Here is a 16941-nt window from a genome sequence, read left to right as displayed (position 1 = left end):
AACAGCTTGAGTATTACACCACAAAACCTGGAGCTGTGATTGCTGATCTAGACTACTGCAAGTAGTTTCTAGGAGTAAACTTATGTGACCTGGAGAAGTTCAGCACTAGTTTGTCCCTCTACTAAGGGCAGTCTAGTGCAAGATCCTTGTCCTAATAGTCAGAACCCTTTCAGAGACGTAACTACTTTACTTGAGAGATCCTTACCTGGGATTCCTCCGTAGGATGTTCTCCTATTACAGTTACATTTCACTAGCACCAAGTAGTTGTTAATGAAATTGTAGCAGGGAAGCACTAGACCATGGGAAGAAGTTGCATGAAAACTAGACATTTAAGCTAAGCTGATTCTCAAAAAGCAAAGAAATGTACAGCACTTGGACTACAGTCTCAACTTGTTGACTTAACTTGTGTGCATTGGGTACACCCTTACTCCTCCTCGCATGCAAAGTGTGCATGCCTTCAAAGGTATCTTGTTGGGTTTTTTTTCCCCCAATCCCCCAATACTGCAAATACAGATACCATTTATTTTCCCAAATGGGGAGGAAAAAAAAAAGTATGTTTTATCATCTCTACATGGATCACTTGTGTTTGTGACAATCCCCTGTATGAAACTGCTAGTATAGAAGGAAACTGGACAGTCAACATGAATCATGTATTTTCATGATAATGATAGTTAGATTAGTGTGATGAGAGCTACTTGCATTGTAATGATATTGAGAGTTAGTTTTTTTAAAAAATTAGGCCTTAGGCTATAGAACATTTACAGGGTGTTTATTTTATAGAGCTATACTTACAAAACCATATAACTAGCACCTATCTTCCTACAAACCATGCTGTTTTTGGCACAAGTGGGTAACTAACTGTAGTAATTCATATAAAAATACAGTTTTCTGCATTGATGGTTGCAATGTATTTACCCATTGCAAGCACAAAATTACTGGGAACATAAACTAGACAGACAGTATTTTTTTGACTGGCTTTCCAGAATAGTGAGCGAATGAACACATTCACTGTTACTCCATAGTTGTCTAAAATACCAAGTTTATAATGAGATTAATCTTATATTTTAAAAAATTAATGGCAAGTGGTAGGTAAGAAAATGCATTCTTTTGCTCATCTTCATCTTAAGCTGCATGTTTGTAGTAATGTGTTGCATTTCTACTTAATTGACTGAAACTTAAAGCAGTTTACTGAAATGTTAACTGGTTTAACTGTTTTAACAGAAAGAGGCACTGTTAAAACCAGGTTGCTTCTTAGCTGAAGAGGACTTTCAGGTTTAAGTTGAAGGCATGCTTTTAGCTGAGCCATGGTTCATCTTCTACAGCAGGTTCATGTCTGTTTAGTTATCAGATTTCTTAGACATTATAAGTTGGGTAGAGCATCACTGTAGTAGAACTAACAAAGAAGAAAACTAGTGTATAAACAGAAGTGCAAAGTTGGAAAGGAGTATTCATTTTATGTGTAATTTTCAAATCATTACCCTTGTACTCTAAAAATAAAGCTTATCTGCATAGAAAATCTTTGCTGATCCTTGAAGGACTCAGTGTTGTTCTGAGGGTTTTGATGTAGAGTTGTTTTGGGTTTTTTGGGGGTTTTTGTGTTTTTTTTTAATCTGAAAAATTGCATGGTGTTCGTAATGCTGGCTTTCTAACATATATGAATAGTTATGCAGATGAGTCCTGCCAAATCTTCATGAGTCATAATAAACCCATACTTCCCTGCTGGAAATTGCTGTTTGCATGTCTGAGTCGGCAGAAGAAACTGGATGGCTACTCCTCAGCCACTCCGTTAGTGCTTGTTGTGGTCTTGCTCCTTAGCTCAAGTCCACGTCAGCCACCAAATCAAAAGTCAGGAAGAGGAAATGGAGTAGCTGAGATAAAGATTTGCATCCTGATCTGCTGTCTTGCTGGAAGAGGAGGAGCCACTGGTTGGGGAAGCAGATCCTTGTCTTTGGCTGTGACTGCCTCAGGGCTCCACCAAGTTAATCTGCCTGTTTTTCCTAAGCATAAGCCAGCAGCACATATAGTGTGTAGTCTGCATGTGCTAAAGAATGTCTACAGCAAAACATTGCTTATATCAGTCACTATTTATTTAAACTAAAGTTTGACTTTTAAAGTAGGTTAAGTAGTGCTCGTCTTACATGTTTATGCAAGCTGTCATAAAGAAAACTACTATGTTGTATTTGTAATTTTCAAGAGAAAGAAAAATGCTCTTATTTTCTGAAGTGAGAAGCTTTTGCAATATGGTAAAAATAAAGGTTGTGTTGAGTAGCATAAAAATATGTGCCACTTCACTCTGTCACAATGAAAGATCTTCCGCAGCTTGTGAGCTCACAGAATCTTTGCAAATAGTGCTTGATCAAAATTAATTCAGAAACAAAACAATTTAGGACCTTTTGCTTGTTGCTTTTGGTAGCTTTTAGTCACTTTTAGGGCTGTTGCAATTGTTACAGTGGTTCAGAAATGCCCTTCTCCACAGTTCCTGGTACCTTTCCAGTAGAGAGAACCACAGGAAATTAGACACTGAATGAAGTGATACTTCCTTCCCTGCATACCTATGTGCACACACACATACTTTTTGAGAAAAGAGTTTTTCCTCTTTAGGCATTCCTAAAAATGCTGTTTCTGAAACAATTTGTCTGATACTGTCTGGGTCAAGTTAGAAAAATGTGAGAATCCATATCACTGTTGAAAGCTGCTGATAGCTGTGTGACTGAATAAAAGACTTTTTAACTCATTTGCTTGTTGAAAATGTAGGTGTATGTTAGCAACCATTTCCCTGTGTATTTTGGAGAAACTGTCACTGATGAGCTGGCTCAATTAACTACCAGTTCAATTGCTACATTTTTATAATGCTGCCTTTTAGCTGGTTTGTTGGGTTTGTTTGTTTGTTTGTTTTTTAAAGGAATGCTTTTGATATAATAATTTGAAATAACCTGAACCAGAGTAGGTCTTAAAGCTAGGTCTGGGGATAGATTTGAGCAGCACAAAGGGAATGACTTGTTTTAAACGTGCCAGCTTTCTGGAAGGAGATCTGCAGTCATGAACTCCAAGTAGAGGCTCCCAGTATGTCAGCCTGTGAGAAGGAGGTCCTCTAGTATGATACTCAGGAGCTGGGGCAGCTGAGCGGGTAAATGTCTGACTAGGTGTTTCACAACCTAAGTGAAAAGGAATATATGCTGACAATAAAGAAAGATGGAATGTGGACAACTAATTTTGAGTTGCTGAGAAGTTTAAACCATCTGACATCTGTAGTGCTAGGCATGCACTTACACTTTGGACAGTTGCAAAGATCTTTGTTTCTAAGTTTCTGGATGTTGATTATTTTGTCTCTGGTTACCTAAATCAGACTCTCTCCTTCTAACTGCCATTTGAAAGAAATTTTTTCTTAACATGTTTTTGGATTACTGTAACCTTGAATAATCTTAAAATAACTTTGGATAGGAAAAAAAACCCCACGTGTTTTAAAAATACTCTTCCCAAAACAAGCTGTTCTACAGATAATACTAATGTTGAGGCTGAGGTTGAAGTCTTCACTTTACCCTGCAGTTAAAGTCATTCTAACACTTGTAACTAGTTACTTTCAGTGTAAATTTCTGTTTCTACTCTTCGATAGTTTTCCCAGAGAAGTATTTTTCCCTTTCTAGCTTGCTTACTCTTCTGGTAACTCCACAGATGTGGCATGTTTTGGATTCCCCTCCACACTGGGATGGTATTAGGCAGAAATGAATGCTTGCAGTTTTTTGGCCTTGGGTAGTTTGTTTTATTGTTTATTTGTTTGGTTTTTTTACTGCATGTGTGTTGTTTAAAGAGTCCTGCAAATTTTTTGTAAGCTTTTGAGTTTCTTTTTAATAGACTGAGTAAACTAAGTTTTATTTTAATGAACTTTCATGCCCTAGCCTGGTAAGTTCTTGTCCATCTTGCCTTGTGTTACGAGTCACTCTTTTCCATTTCATCACCATCCTATTCCCAGACTAGAAAGACTCCTTGGCTTGCAGAATTTCAGTGCAACAAATAAGCACTGTGATAAATAGTCGTTTCTTCATCACTCAATTTGTTAAGTATTCATATCTCTCTACTATATGTGGTTTCCTTATGGTCATCTTGCAAGATACTGCCCTGGAGAGTGGTCTTAGTACTTTCCTAGTACAGAACTTGTACTCTATGTTGGCATCTTTTTTTTTTTTTTTTTGTTTTTGAAATGGCTTTGCATCTGTGTCTTCTGGTTAGAGGGAGAATTTTGAAACTTGAAGTCACTCTTGTGTGTAATGCAACTCACAAAGGCTAGTGCTATCTTCCAGGGAGTTTGTGTTTACAATATGAAGTTGAGGTTGTTTCTAGTGGACACAATTTGAGAGTAGTTTGGTTTTTTTAGACAAAGAAGGATTTTGTGGTTTTGAGCCTTACTGATACACACAACAAAAAAACTCTTCATTTTTCATGGAAGGGATTGTTCATCCAGGCTCATTAAGACATGGTGGTTCTATAAATTTTAAACAATATCAACTAGCGAGGAGCTTCATTTGTTTTTCTTCAGATTGTTACAAGCCTTGGACTCATTCACAATTGGATGCCACATAAGGTTTTGATATTAATTATTAGTATTATATTGTTACTCTGGTTTGGGCTAGTGGATAGATAGGGATATAAAGATCTGCAGTTACTTGTGTATTAGATGTTCAACAGTACAGGTTCTCTAACTGTGATGAACCGGCTCTCTGATTTAATGAATTAGTGCTTAAATAAAATGCAGGACTTCAATGAAGTCTGACATTGGACCCTCATTCTAAAGGAGATGCACCTAAATCTCCCTCTTGCTTTGATTTGTGTTCTCACAAAGCAAGGTGGTTTTAGTGCTAGTGGTTTGTTCCACTGCCCTTCTATATTTCAGAGCTCTGCTGTAGCCAAGTACAGTTGTGCCACTGCTAAGAAATGGACTTCTACTAATCTGGTTTAGGGCAGAGATTGCAAGGGGAAGGTGTGCTGCCAATAATAACTTTTACATAATATATAAAATATATATAAATAATAACCTTTTGCAGTTAAAATGTATCAATTCTGTCAATGACAGACATTCCTTTGCTCCATGACCTACTTAAATAGATTCTTCTTCAGACTGACAGTAAAAAATACACAATTATTGTGGAACTCACCACTTCTTTCAAAAACTTAGCTGATGTGTTGCCTGAGTCTTCTTGACTATTATTGCTTAGATGTTAGCAGTGTTCTAAAATTTTCTGTTGGTGAGAATGCTGTTTTTGTCAGAAGTAAAAACCTTAGTGTAGTTTGTGGGGAACAGGACTAGAAAAAAGACTGGATTAAAGTCTCTTTGTCTGTATAATCCTTCGTAGTTCTGGGATCCATGGTGTTTCAAGGCACTGGATTTAGATTGCAAGTCTGGTATCCAAGATATAAGAACTTTATCAGATTTCCTGAAAAGTTGCTGAAAGAAAACATTAGCCTGGTGTGTTCATCTGTAGCTTGTCAAGTTTCCTTATGTCTGCTTTGGACTTTACTATTTAATTAAAAAAAACCCAAACCCAAACAACAACCAAACCTTAAATTTGTATTCAGACTTTCTTGTAGCATAACATCTTCTGTTAAGCTGCTTATTAATATTTAATTCCCGATTCTCTTTGCCATAAACTTGCCCATCAGGGAACAAAAAACCACAATTAGCCTCAAGTACCAAAGACCTAAGGATTGCCAAAAGCCAGGGAGAGCTTAATTGCTGCTTAAGGTTCAGGACAAAACAGACCAGGCTACTCAGCATGGGGAAGAAAACAAAATAATTTAATCCAACACCAACTAAAGCATAACCATAAAACCTCAAAACATAACAAACACAAAACAACACAGAGTGGTACAACGATGAAGAGTACAACCAGCCCTTTAAGACCACTTTCTCATCACTCGTCCCCTCTTCTCGGTCTCAGAGCCCTGATCCAGGTCTTTATCTCCTCCCCTGCTGAATGGCTCAGGGGGGCAGAGAATGGGGGTTTCAGTCAGTCTATTCCTGATGATTTCTGCCATTTGCCTTTCCTCAGGACAGGTGGGCTCTGCACCAGTCCTCCCTGCTCCTCCACGAGGTACCTCGCACACACGGCAGCTCTGTACAGGCTGCTCTGATGTGCATTTATCCCAAAGGCTGCAGCTCCTCTCTGCCTCTTGTGTGGGTGTTCTCCGCAGCGTGCAGGCTCTCCAGCACGGCCTGTGCCGTGGCCACCTCCTCACACAGTCCCTTGCCTGTCCAGGTGCACTCACATGGAGCTGCTGGTGGCTCTCGGTCCTGCCATTGCCCTCCATGGGTTGCAGGGGTACAGCTGCGTTCTCACTACAGCTTGCAGAGGGGTCTCTGGTCTGGTGTTCCTCCTTCCTTCCTCCTTCTCTGACTGTGAGGTCCGTATGGTCGCCTCCATCTTGTACCATTCTTACAATTCTTCCCAAGCACTTCAAATTCCTATCCCTAAATAGTGATGACAGAGGTGCCAGATTAGCCCAGCTGGACTGGAGGTGGGTCTGAACCCAAGAGCTGGGGGAGAGTCCAAAAATTCTTTACTGGGTCTTCACTGCAACCCCTTCCTCCTGTTACCAAGCAAAAGCAGCTCCTCACTAAACCATGACAGTTGCCTCCGAAGATCCCCAGTCTGTGGAATCACTTGCTAAAGCTGCTTGAGATTCTTGTAAGTAAAACAAACCACTATGGGCAGCTTCTTAATGAAGTAAACTTCAAAGTTGGTTGCATTAAAGTTTAACATTTAAATGAAAATTTGCTTTTTAGAAGTTCATTCTAAGATATATGAAAAAACAAAACCATTACCTTGGTTAAGTATCTCAGTACAGCTTTATGTGCTAGGGAAGAATGCTTTGTTCCCTTGAGTATTCTGGAAGGAAATGTTTTTTAGTAGCTTCTGTTTCTGCCTGTTCACTTGAAACTCCAACAATAGAAATTTGTGTAGTAAGTGCTGAATATTCTTTGTTGTTAATAGCAGTGAACATCTCATTTGCTGTACTCTGAAATAGAGTCAGGGGTATTTTTGCTTTTTCTTGTATGTGTATGTGATTATTTCATATCCTGATTTTAGTTTCCCCATGGCCAGTCTGGAGTCCTGTGGCCACTCAGGCCTGTCTCCATTATTATGCATAGTCTTGCCTATTGGCCTGTACAAGCTTTTGATTTCATTGTGAATTGTTTAAGAGAGGTAAAAGATACAGACCCCTTAATGAGAAGGTGGATATACTTTTAGCTGGATGTATCCCCTGTTTTACCTGGTGGTGATGCAGGGGATCAGCTTGAGCTGGACAGGAGGGACAGAACCATCATGCAGAGAGATACTAGGTCCTGCAATACGCCTCCTTAACTCTTAGATAACTATCAGTCTTCTTTATTTTGAAGTATGAAGAACTGGTTATGTGAGGTTTTTTTTTTTGAAGTTACCCATTTCCTGTCACTTATCTCTTGTGTTTATGAACCTTTTGGGTAGTAATCTAAACAGCAAGAAGAAAAAAATTCCCAGAAATCCTTCCCAATGTTTTTGCTGCCCCGACATTGGTTATCATTGGATGCAGGTGAAATGTCTGACGCTTACATCTCTACTAGCTTGGAGCTTTTTTTATTGTGCCAGGAGTAAAAGTGCATCTATCCTGTTGCCAGCTTTTGTTGCTCATCTGCTGTTTTTATGATGCATCTTCCCTCATGTCTGCTAGACTCGTGACTGGAGCTGTAGTTGAAGTCCTGGTCTTTACAGGATATGTTTATATCCATCTGGTCTTCCAAAGAAGTCTTTAAAATTATTCTGTCTCCCTGATATTTATTCTGAAATGCTTTTTATAAACAAGAACTTGGATTTATTCTTTCATATTTTGGTTTTGCTACCTTAATTTCTTTTCTTAAAGCATATTTTAACATCTCCTACTAATCATAGGAGTTGTCCTTCGTGACCTTTATATCTCTCCTGTCAGTAGGTTTGAGGACTTCAATCGTGAAGTTCTTAATGAATTCTTTATAATACTTACATGTTCATACTTCAAAACTTTTCTGGATGGCAGTGTGACTCCAAGATGACTTTGCACATCTGCTTTCTATTGATTGTCTTAAAATTCAGCTCTGCATTGGCTTGTCTCTGCTTTCCAAGGGTAAGTCTGCAAATAATAGCAGCAGCTCTAGTAATTAGCCTCTAAAGTGAAAAATACGTATAGTATAATGATTCCAGTCCACCATGTTATGTTCCTGTGTAATAATTGGATGCATCTTGTTGTCAAAACTTAGTCTTCTATTTTATTATTTTTTGAATTATATTCTTTAATGAGGGCAGAAGGTTAATGCCTTGGTTACTCAAGTAAATAAAGATCGGGCTTACTTACTCTTGTCCCAGATTTTATAGCTGTAGTGCACTATGTAGCTTAAACACTCTCTGACAGATTTCCAGTTAATTGTTTTCATTTTCTTTTCCCCACATCTTGTCACTTGTCAGCTTTATTGGTTAGGTAGTAATATACTTGCCTGCAGCAAGAATCTTTTATTTGGTGGGAGCAGTTTAACAGAAAATGTAATCTAAGTGTAAATGAAAGTGTTCTCATATGAAAGATTAAGGAAAGATTCAGTTCCAGCTGTATTTATTTTGCCAGGGAAGCTGTTCTCTGTTTTCAAAATTCTTTAATATCTAGCTACTAAAATGACTACATAACGAATACTGTTATGAATTTTAGATATTTTTGTAGTTACTTAACATTTAATGCCTTGCTGCCAGCTATGCCTTTTCACAAGAACTTACTTTCCTGTGTTCTAGTGTGTCTTAAACTGAAGTTTGAGGAGGAAAATCTGGAGAACATTGATGCACTCTAAGGCAATTGAAAACAAATCTGTAATGTAAATAACATTATAGAATCTAAAACATTATTTCCTTAAAGTGGTATGGGGTGTTTTTTTCCCTTAATTTGATCAGTTTCAGAATAGCATTTTTTTTACTGCTGATGATTTTGTTAGAAGTAACTTTATTTTCGTGTGTGGATGCTTGCTGGATGGCAGCTAGATAAAATGGGAAGACTCCCCTAATTGCTTCATCCCATTTCCTGAAACCTTCTGTTGCACTCTGTTCCAGAGTCATAGCAGCAAAGCATATGTTTTGGTATCTAAATGGTAACTGAAAACACATAGCGTAAATTTATCTTCTGAACTGAGGTTATTGTTTGAATGCTTTGAACCTACAGGTTTTGGAAAACCCAGTAGAGAAATTAATGTCTGTGTAAAAATCCAAAAGGCTGTTTGTGACAGGAATATTGTGAAAAGTCTCAGGATGAGAAAGCTGACAGGGATGTCACAGAATCATTTTGGTTGGAGATCCACCTGTGGAGATGATCAGGACTTTACCGAGCGTGGTTGTGAGCAACCTGTGTTAGCTGACCCTGCTTGAATAGGGGTTGGCCTAGACGATCTCCAAATGTCCCTGTCAGTCTAGACATTTCTGTGTGTTTTTGAACTAATACTCTTAGCTCCTTAGGTTCTGTTTCTATATCTGTCAGCTCCATGTTGGAGGGCTTGATCTCTTATTTCATTCCTGTTGCTCTGCATTTAATCATCTTTTCTCATTTCCATGTTACTCTTGCAAACAGCAGAGAAGGTGTTTATGGGTGAAATGATAAAATAGCCACTGGCAAGCTCACTTCCCTCCCTCCTAGTCTTTGAGATTCCATGGGGTTTTAGTGATGATTGGTCTGAAGAAAGTACCAAAGAGTGGCCTTAATAAAACCTTCCAGAGATACCAAGCTTCTTGGTTTACCAGATCTGACGATTATTGGCAGCTTGCTTAGGGCATAGCCAGGGGATTATTTGGTCCCTGTTTCGCTGCTGAAGCCTTTCCTAGGCCTCTGCTGCCCATCATAGGCAGAGACCATGATATTGGGCTTCAGGCTTGGCCCCGCGGAGCTGGGTGTCCTGTCTTGGCAGTGGGAAGATGGCTGTGCTGCAGCGAGGGAATGAGGTGGCATGGCACAAGGCAGAGGGGAGTCTGAGGGAGCAGGAAAGCCCAGGCTCCCCAGGCTAGGGCTGCTGCAACTGTAGGCCCCTGGCCCTTTCCCTTCCACCCCATTGTGAGCTGCTGCCTTACATGTGTCCTTGGCAGCTTTTGTTTGCAGAAAGCAACTGTGCTTCTCTGCTTTCCCATAAAAGCTACCTTCATTGCTTTCATTATAAGTAGTTCAAATGCTGATGTGAAAGATGTGAGAGAAATATCTCTAATGGTTGGAAAATTCTATTCTCTGTCAAACATGCAAAAGGCCATTTGAAGCTTTTTTTCTGTGGTGCATTCTGGTTGGCTTTGGAAAATGGTTGAATAATTTTTTAATGATTTTTCCTGACACATTATTGTGGTTTATTTTGTTGGGTTTTGGTTTTTTTTCTTTAAATTCCATATGGGTTGCTTAGTCAGTAGGAAGAGAAGGCATTGACATCCTGAGAGGCTCTGCTGGGAACTGGGTTATCACACTGAGAGGCTGCTGTGAGTGTTTACATATTCTGACAAAGGGTCTTCTCATGGCATTTTATTATTAAAAGTCCATATTCCTCACTCAAGCTTTTGGAGGCTCCCAGCGGTTCTTTCAGGCTAACCTTGTTGCTAAAGATGATTTTGTGCTCTTAGCTTGACAAGTCAGACAGCAAGGCATTAGCTGAAAGCTCCGACATTTTATGATGAAGCCTTTCTGCTGTGACATGAGTCAGGAACCCTACCCATGCTTCAGGAACCATGCGCTTGCATTTAGATGACCCCATTTCTTGATGAAGGTGCAGCATTGTCCTATGCTGGCATGGGGCTGTGGATGAAGTGGAGCAGACCCAGGCTGGAAAACGTGATGTCTTTGCTTCAGTTTGGCCGTGCTCACTATGCTCAAGTTGTCTCTCAGCTGGCTTTAGTTAAAACGTGGTTTTGTGTGTTGCTCTTGGTTGTCACTGTTGGTTCTCATTAGGAAACAGGGACAGAAATTTCCTTTGAGAGTGCAACTTTGGTGGTGGGTTTGGAGTGCCAAAGCATGTGTGTGCATGACCCTTTGTGTGTTCCACATGGGCATTTCTGTCTTTTGCAAAAATGGCTCTTTTGGAGCCATCGCATAATTCACAGGAAATACTACCACTGCTAAGACAGAATAAAAGGCAGCTGTGTTTTAACTTCAGCCCTTGCTTCCTTATGGTGATAGCGTTTTTAGCACTGCTTATAAAATATTTTTATAACTAAGCCAAGAAATAATCAAGGAAGTCAAGCAACAATCTGTTCTATATAATAACAATGAAATTATGTAACAATAATGAGAATAATAATGCATGTCCTTGCTTTTTGTTGGAGGTGGAAACCATGCTAAAGTTCTGCTTAAACTCACAGCTGGGAACACTCGACATCTTCAGGTAGTCATTTTGACATAAAGTGCTTACTTGGATCATAGCATCTCTTTGCGTCAAAACTATATATTTATGCTTTTTATTTAATCTTAGTATATATACAATGTGAATTGAAGTGAGTTATTCCTTGTATCATTACATCAGACCTTGAACTTGCAGTACAGCTGCTAGGAACCAGTGTGTGTGTGTGCCTTTTTGCTCTGGGTGTGCTTCTAGAGTTCATTAGTTTTATTTTCTTTCTTTTCATCTTCTGGAACCTGGAAATCAAATTCTTCCAGCATGTTCCATTTAAATGGCATCATATTTTATGATGAAAAAAACATGTGATATCTCTTTTGATTTTGTAACTGTAATTGAATTTATTCTTGTAGGTGTAGCATCTATGACTGTGCCAGTGTACATCGCAGAAGTTGCTCCACCGCACTTAAGAGGCAGACTAGTCACCATTAACACTCTGTTCATCACTGGAGGGCAGTTTTTTGCAAGTGTCGTTGATGGACTCTTCAGCTACCTCGCAAAGGATGGATGGAGGTTTGTGAGTCTTCCTTGCTAAAAGCAAAGCTAGTATGGTTGTGATTTGGTTGACAGCTATTAAAATTCTTGTTAGTAAAAGAGAGTTTACATATAAAGTGATAAAAATGTATACTAAACTAGAACTTTAATAATTAAGTCTTGCTAAATGATATCTATACAGGATCACAGTAAAGAAGTTTTTCCTTAAGTGGAACTTTTTTGGTTTCGGCTTTTGTCCATTACCTCTAGTCCTATCACTGGACATTAGAAAAAAGTGTCACCCCATCCCCTTGACATACACCTTTCAAATACTTGTAAGTATTAATGAGGTCCTTCCTCAGTCTCCTCCAGGCTGAACAGTCCAAGATCCCACAGCCTTTCCTCATATGAAAGATGTTCCAGTCCCCTGATCATCTTGGTGGTCCTGCACTCAATTATCTTTAGAAATTCCCTGTCCCTCTTGAGCTGAGGAGCCCAAAACTGGACACAAGACTCCAGATGAGGCCTCAACAGGGCAGAGTAGAGGGAGAGGAGAACCTCTTTTAACCTGCTGGCCACACTCTTCTTGATTCATCTCAGGATGATATCCTTGTTGGCCACGAGAGCACGTTGCTGTCCTTCATTTAGGCTTTATATTCACAGCATGCGTAGGTTTTTTGACTGTACTAAACTTTAAAATGGATGAGCAATAAATATGCATCAACAAGCTTGAATGGTTGTCATGATGTTGATGAAAGTAGCTTGCCTTTTGCATTTAGAATAATTACATGCTGATTTTTTCAAAAGGCAAATTTCTAATAAGTGTGATGCTTTACGTGCAAAGTAGAAGTGCATTTAGAATATTCTTAATTTGAATGATAGTGATGCAATCAAAATTGAAGGATATTGTAGCATAACATTATAGATAAAGGTTTAGGTTATAGAATAATATGAATCTCTTTTACTCTACTGTTATGGTCTTCCTGTAGATATCACTAAGTCTTTTTGGATTGTAGCCCTGTACCTACCATCTTTATAGTGGTATGTCACTTGAGAGACATGAGAAATTTCAATGGCTCAGTATTTTATTTGCATTACTGACAAGAAAAAAATAATTAACAGAAATGTGTAGGAGGAATAAGTTATGCATTCCAACTTCTGGAAACTTGTGCTTAATTATGTATGCTTTTTTCTGGAAACACTCTTGGGAAAGGAACGCATGTTGTTGTGGGCCCATCGATTTCTGTTCCTACAGCCTGAAACCATTTTGCTGTTTGAAAATTCTCACTTGAAGGATCCTCTCCCTACCCCTAAAAACTCAGAACATAAACATTTATTATGCTCTCTGGCTTGTAGTTGACCTGAAGAGAGATTATGAGGTGCACTGGTGATTGAGGTTTGTTACCAACAATTAATTTGAGACTCAGTACTTAGTAAAGGACTTGGAAGATTATATTTTTGTAGTATGTGAAGAAACATGTATTAAAACAAAGTTGTTAATTTCTTAATGAGTCTACAGTTTTCTTTCCTAATCAGGAAAGATGATGGGACAACTTACCTTAGGTGGTCTCAAGGCATATAAAGGACAAGAAGGTCATTAGGATCAGTCTGATGTGATAGCCTTTTATGACGATATATCCAGGTGGCTAGGTGGTGGCAGTGCAGTGGATATGGTTTACCTCAATTTCACTAAAGCATTTGACACCATCTCCCACAGCATCCTTGCAGCAAAACTGAGGAAGTGTGGGCTGGATGATCAGATAGTGATGTGGATTGTTAACTGGTTGAAGGGAAGAAGGCAGAGAGTTGTGATCAATGGGGCAGGGTCTAGTTGGAGGCCTGTGTCTAGTGTTGGGACCAGTACTGTTCAGTATATTCATTAATGATCTTGAAGGGGGTACAGAGGGCACTGTCAGCAAGTTTGCTGATGATACTAAACTGAGGAGAGTGGCTGACACACCAGAAGGCTGTGCTGCCATTCAACGAGACCTGGACAGGCTGGAGAGTTGGGCAGAGAGAAATCTAATGAAATTCAGCAAGGGAAAGTGTAGAGTCTTGCATCTGGGAAAGAATAACCCCATGTACCAGTACAGCTTGGGGAATGGACTCTTAGAGAGCAGTGTAGGTGAAAGGGAGCTGGGGGTCATGATGGGCAGCAGGATGAGCATGAGCCAGCAATGTGCCCTCGTGGCCAAGAAGGCCAATGGCATCCTGGGATGTATTAGAAGGGCTGTGGTTAGCAGGTCGAGAGAGGTTCTGCTCCCCATCTCCTGTACCTGTGTGAGACTGCATCTGGAACATTATGTCCCATTCTGGGCCACTCAGTTCAAGAAGAACAGGGAGCTGCTGGAGAGAGTTCAGTGCAGGGCCACAAAGATGAAGTGGAGCTGAGGGAGCTGAGGCTCTTTAGCTTGGAGGAGACTGAAGAATGACCTCAGTAACATTTATAAATACATAAAGGGTGGGTGTGAGGAGGGTTAAGCCAGGCTCTTCTCAGTGATGTCCAATGTTAGGATAAGGGGCAATGGGTACAAGCTGGAACATAAGAGGTTCCAAAGAAATACAAGGAAAAATTTCTTCACTGTGAGGGTGACGGAGCACTGGAACAGGCTGCCCAGATGGGTTGTGGAGTCTCTTCTCTGGAGACATTCAAAACTCAGCTGGACAAGTTCCTGTGTGACCTGCTCTGGCAGGGAAGTTGGACTAGATGATCTTTCAAGGTCACTTCCAGCCCTTAAGATTCTCTGATACTGTGTTTCTGAAGATCCAAGAAGTTTGAGGTTTTTACTTTTTGACTGTGTTGTCTCATTTTGACCTAAAGAAAAACATCACTTTATGCTGCTTTTGTTTAATTTTATGTTTTAGTTCCATTTTGTGCTTTCTAAAAATACATTGCTTACTTCAGCGCAAATGAAAATAGCATTTTTTCATGAAGCTTTTGTTGACCTTTTCATTACAGTGCAGGTATGTTCTATGGCAGACTGTCATGTCGACTTATGGAGAACTGAGAAACAGTCTTCACTGAAAGAAAAACTTAGTTTTATAGGATTGCTAATCCTTTTCTGCAGTTAAAGAAATATGTTCAATTTTGAGAAAAGTTAATGGCATGCAGTAATGCAATGCTAAGTAAAATACAAGCTAAAATATTTGATCCCTGATGTCAATTGTTCAGCAGCTGTTTTATTATTGTAAATTAACTTTTAACCTAAATAATTTGCTGGTGTATTGGCTCCTTGTGCATGGGGCTGGGTGGAATGAATGGACAAGATATGTTTTTAGAAACAGAACTCTGAGTCATTGTTACTTTTAGAGGCATCATGCACTTTCTATTCAGACAGATTTTTTGAGTTTACCTCAGTGGTTAGGGATTCAGCTGAAAGAAGCTTTTGTGGATGTAATTCTGGGATTTTTTCCCATTAGTGCACTGACACATAGGAGGCACCGACAGGCTTGCAATCTGTGTGTGTCAGTAAATACCAGCATATCAGAAGAAAACGAAAAGCTAACAAAGTATCTGACAAGTATTGATCTTACTGGGGCTGTGGTTTTTGTTTAATTGTTCAGATAAACTAAGATGTTCCCTAGCTTGAATTTCTGTATCCCAAAAGAAGACTTCTAGGCTTTTTTGGAAAAGATCAGTCAAAGAGGAATTGTGGAAAACGATGTATCAGTTTCCAAAACCAGTAGTGAGGTGGGATTAACAAGTACAATTGTATGTAAATTATTATTTAAGTGGAAAATAACATTCCAATTTGCTACACACACAAGTTACCATGTTCTGATATGTTACTTTGGAAATGTATTTAGCTGAAGTGGAAGATTGGGGGGAAGGCAATAATTGTTGTCAAATATAGGTTTCATCCTTTTGTAAAATACTGATGTTTCAATATGCTGCTACACCTCAAATAGGAATGGAACCCCTACCTGCTGAAATACTGCACAGCTGTTCTGACAACTGCACTGGCATAACTTACTCTTTTATTTGCACCAGAAAAAATAAACTATGCTGGTGAAATTCAGGCCTTTTAACCTATCTGAACTGGAAAAATGAAAAGTAAAATCTAAAACCTGTGGATTGAGTAAGACTAGGAGGGTGGGAGTTTGATCAGAGCTATGTGAGATGCTGACTTTTGAAAATCTCCAGCAATGGACATTTCCATTTCTCAAGACAACTTGTTCAGCTCAGTCCCTTAGTGAGAAGAATTCTTTTCCCTCGTCTTTGGTCCAAATTTTCCTCGCAACTTGTGACTGTTGATTCTTGTCCTTTCGCAGTGTACATCTGAGAAGGGCCCGTCTCCATCTCTCTATGAGCAACTTTTCGATTGTGAAAGATGCAGTCAGACCTCCTCTTGATCATCTCTTTTCTGGGCAGCACAAACCAAGTTCTCAACCTCTTCTTTTATGTCATACGCTCCAGTTTTGTGACTGTCCTAGTGATCTTTTGCTCTTCCTGGTTTGTAGTTTTCTCTTATGTTTAAATCTCATGATTCAGGACAATGTCTTGAGTGGTGAGGAATAATTGTTTCTTGCAGCCTCCTGGCTTATCTGGATAACTTTTGCAAAGCCAGTAATGCTGTGTTCTAAGTATGTGCCAAATACTGTTCCACTGGACTGAGTGGAGCAAAGTGAAGTGAACCTGTTGATGATGTGTTAGACAGAAACTGAGGCTGTGTCAGTGGTGAAGTATCTACGGATTCTCAGCTGCAGTGCTGGAGCAGCTTTGGGATTTGGACTGGGATTGGGATTGTGTATATGTCTGTCCTCAGCTAGTTTACTGCAACCTAAGATTGAGCAGGGAAGAGTACTGATGGTCTGCCATTTGGAAAGGATGCCCAGCAAATGCATAGAGGGAAATCACTGACATTCACTCCAGAGTCATGACATATAAGAAGTAGAATTACAGCAGTTATTGTAGCTCTTAATGACTGAATGGCAAAGTCTTGGAGTGCTACAAAAAACAATTACTTTCTCTTGGCTTATTCTTCGAAATTCTGGGTATTAAATTAAAAATAAATCAAAGAAAACAAATATTTAACCTGACCATTATGGCAGGTTGGCTTGAT

General features: G+C 39.4%; 1 protein-coding gene across 2 annotated transcripts in view; it reads left to right on the top strand.

Moving 5' to 3' along the window:
- Window positions 1–16941, top strand: part of SLC2A13 (solute carrier family 2 member 13) — a 152953-nt gene that overhangs the window by 15450 nt on the left and 120562 nt on the right. For both annotated transcript variants that reach the window (XM_062018738.1, XM_062018728.1), the window contains exon 2: window positions 11758–11917. In XM_062018738.1, coding sequence (XP_061874722.1) covers window positions 11758–11917 — 160 coding nt within the window. The remainder of the gene's footprint in view (window positions 1–11757; window positions 11918–16941) is intronic.

The sequence above is a fragment of the Colius striatus genome, chromosome 1 (assembly GCF_028858725.1).
Source record: "Colius striatus isolate bColStr4 chromosome 1, bColStr4.1.hap1, whole genome shotgun sequence".
NCBI lineage: Eukaryota > Metazoa > Chordata > Aves > Coliiformes > Coliidae > Colius > Colius striatus.
The sequence above is the reverse complement of the archived record's forward strand: the minus strand, read 5'-3'. Positions and strand labels throughout refer to the sequence as shown.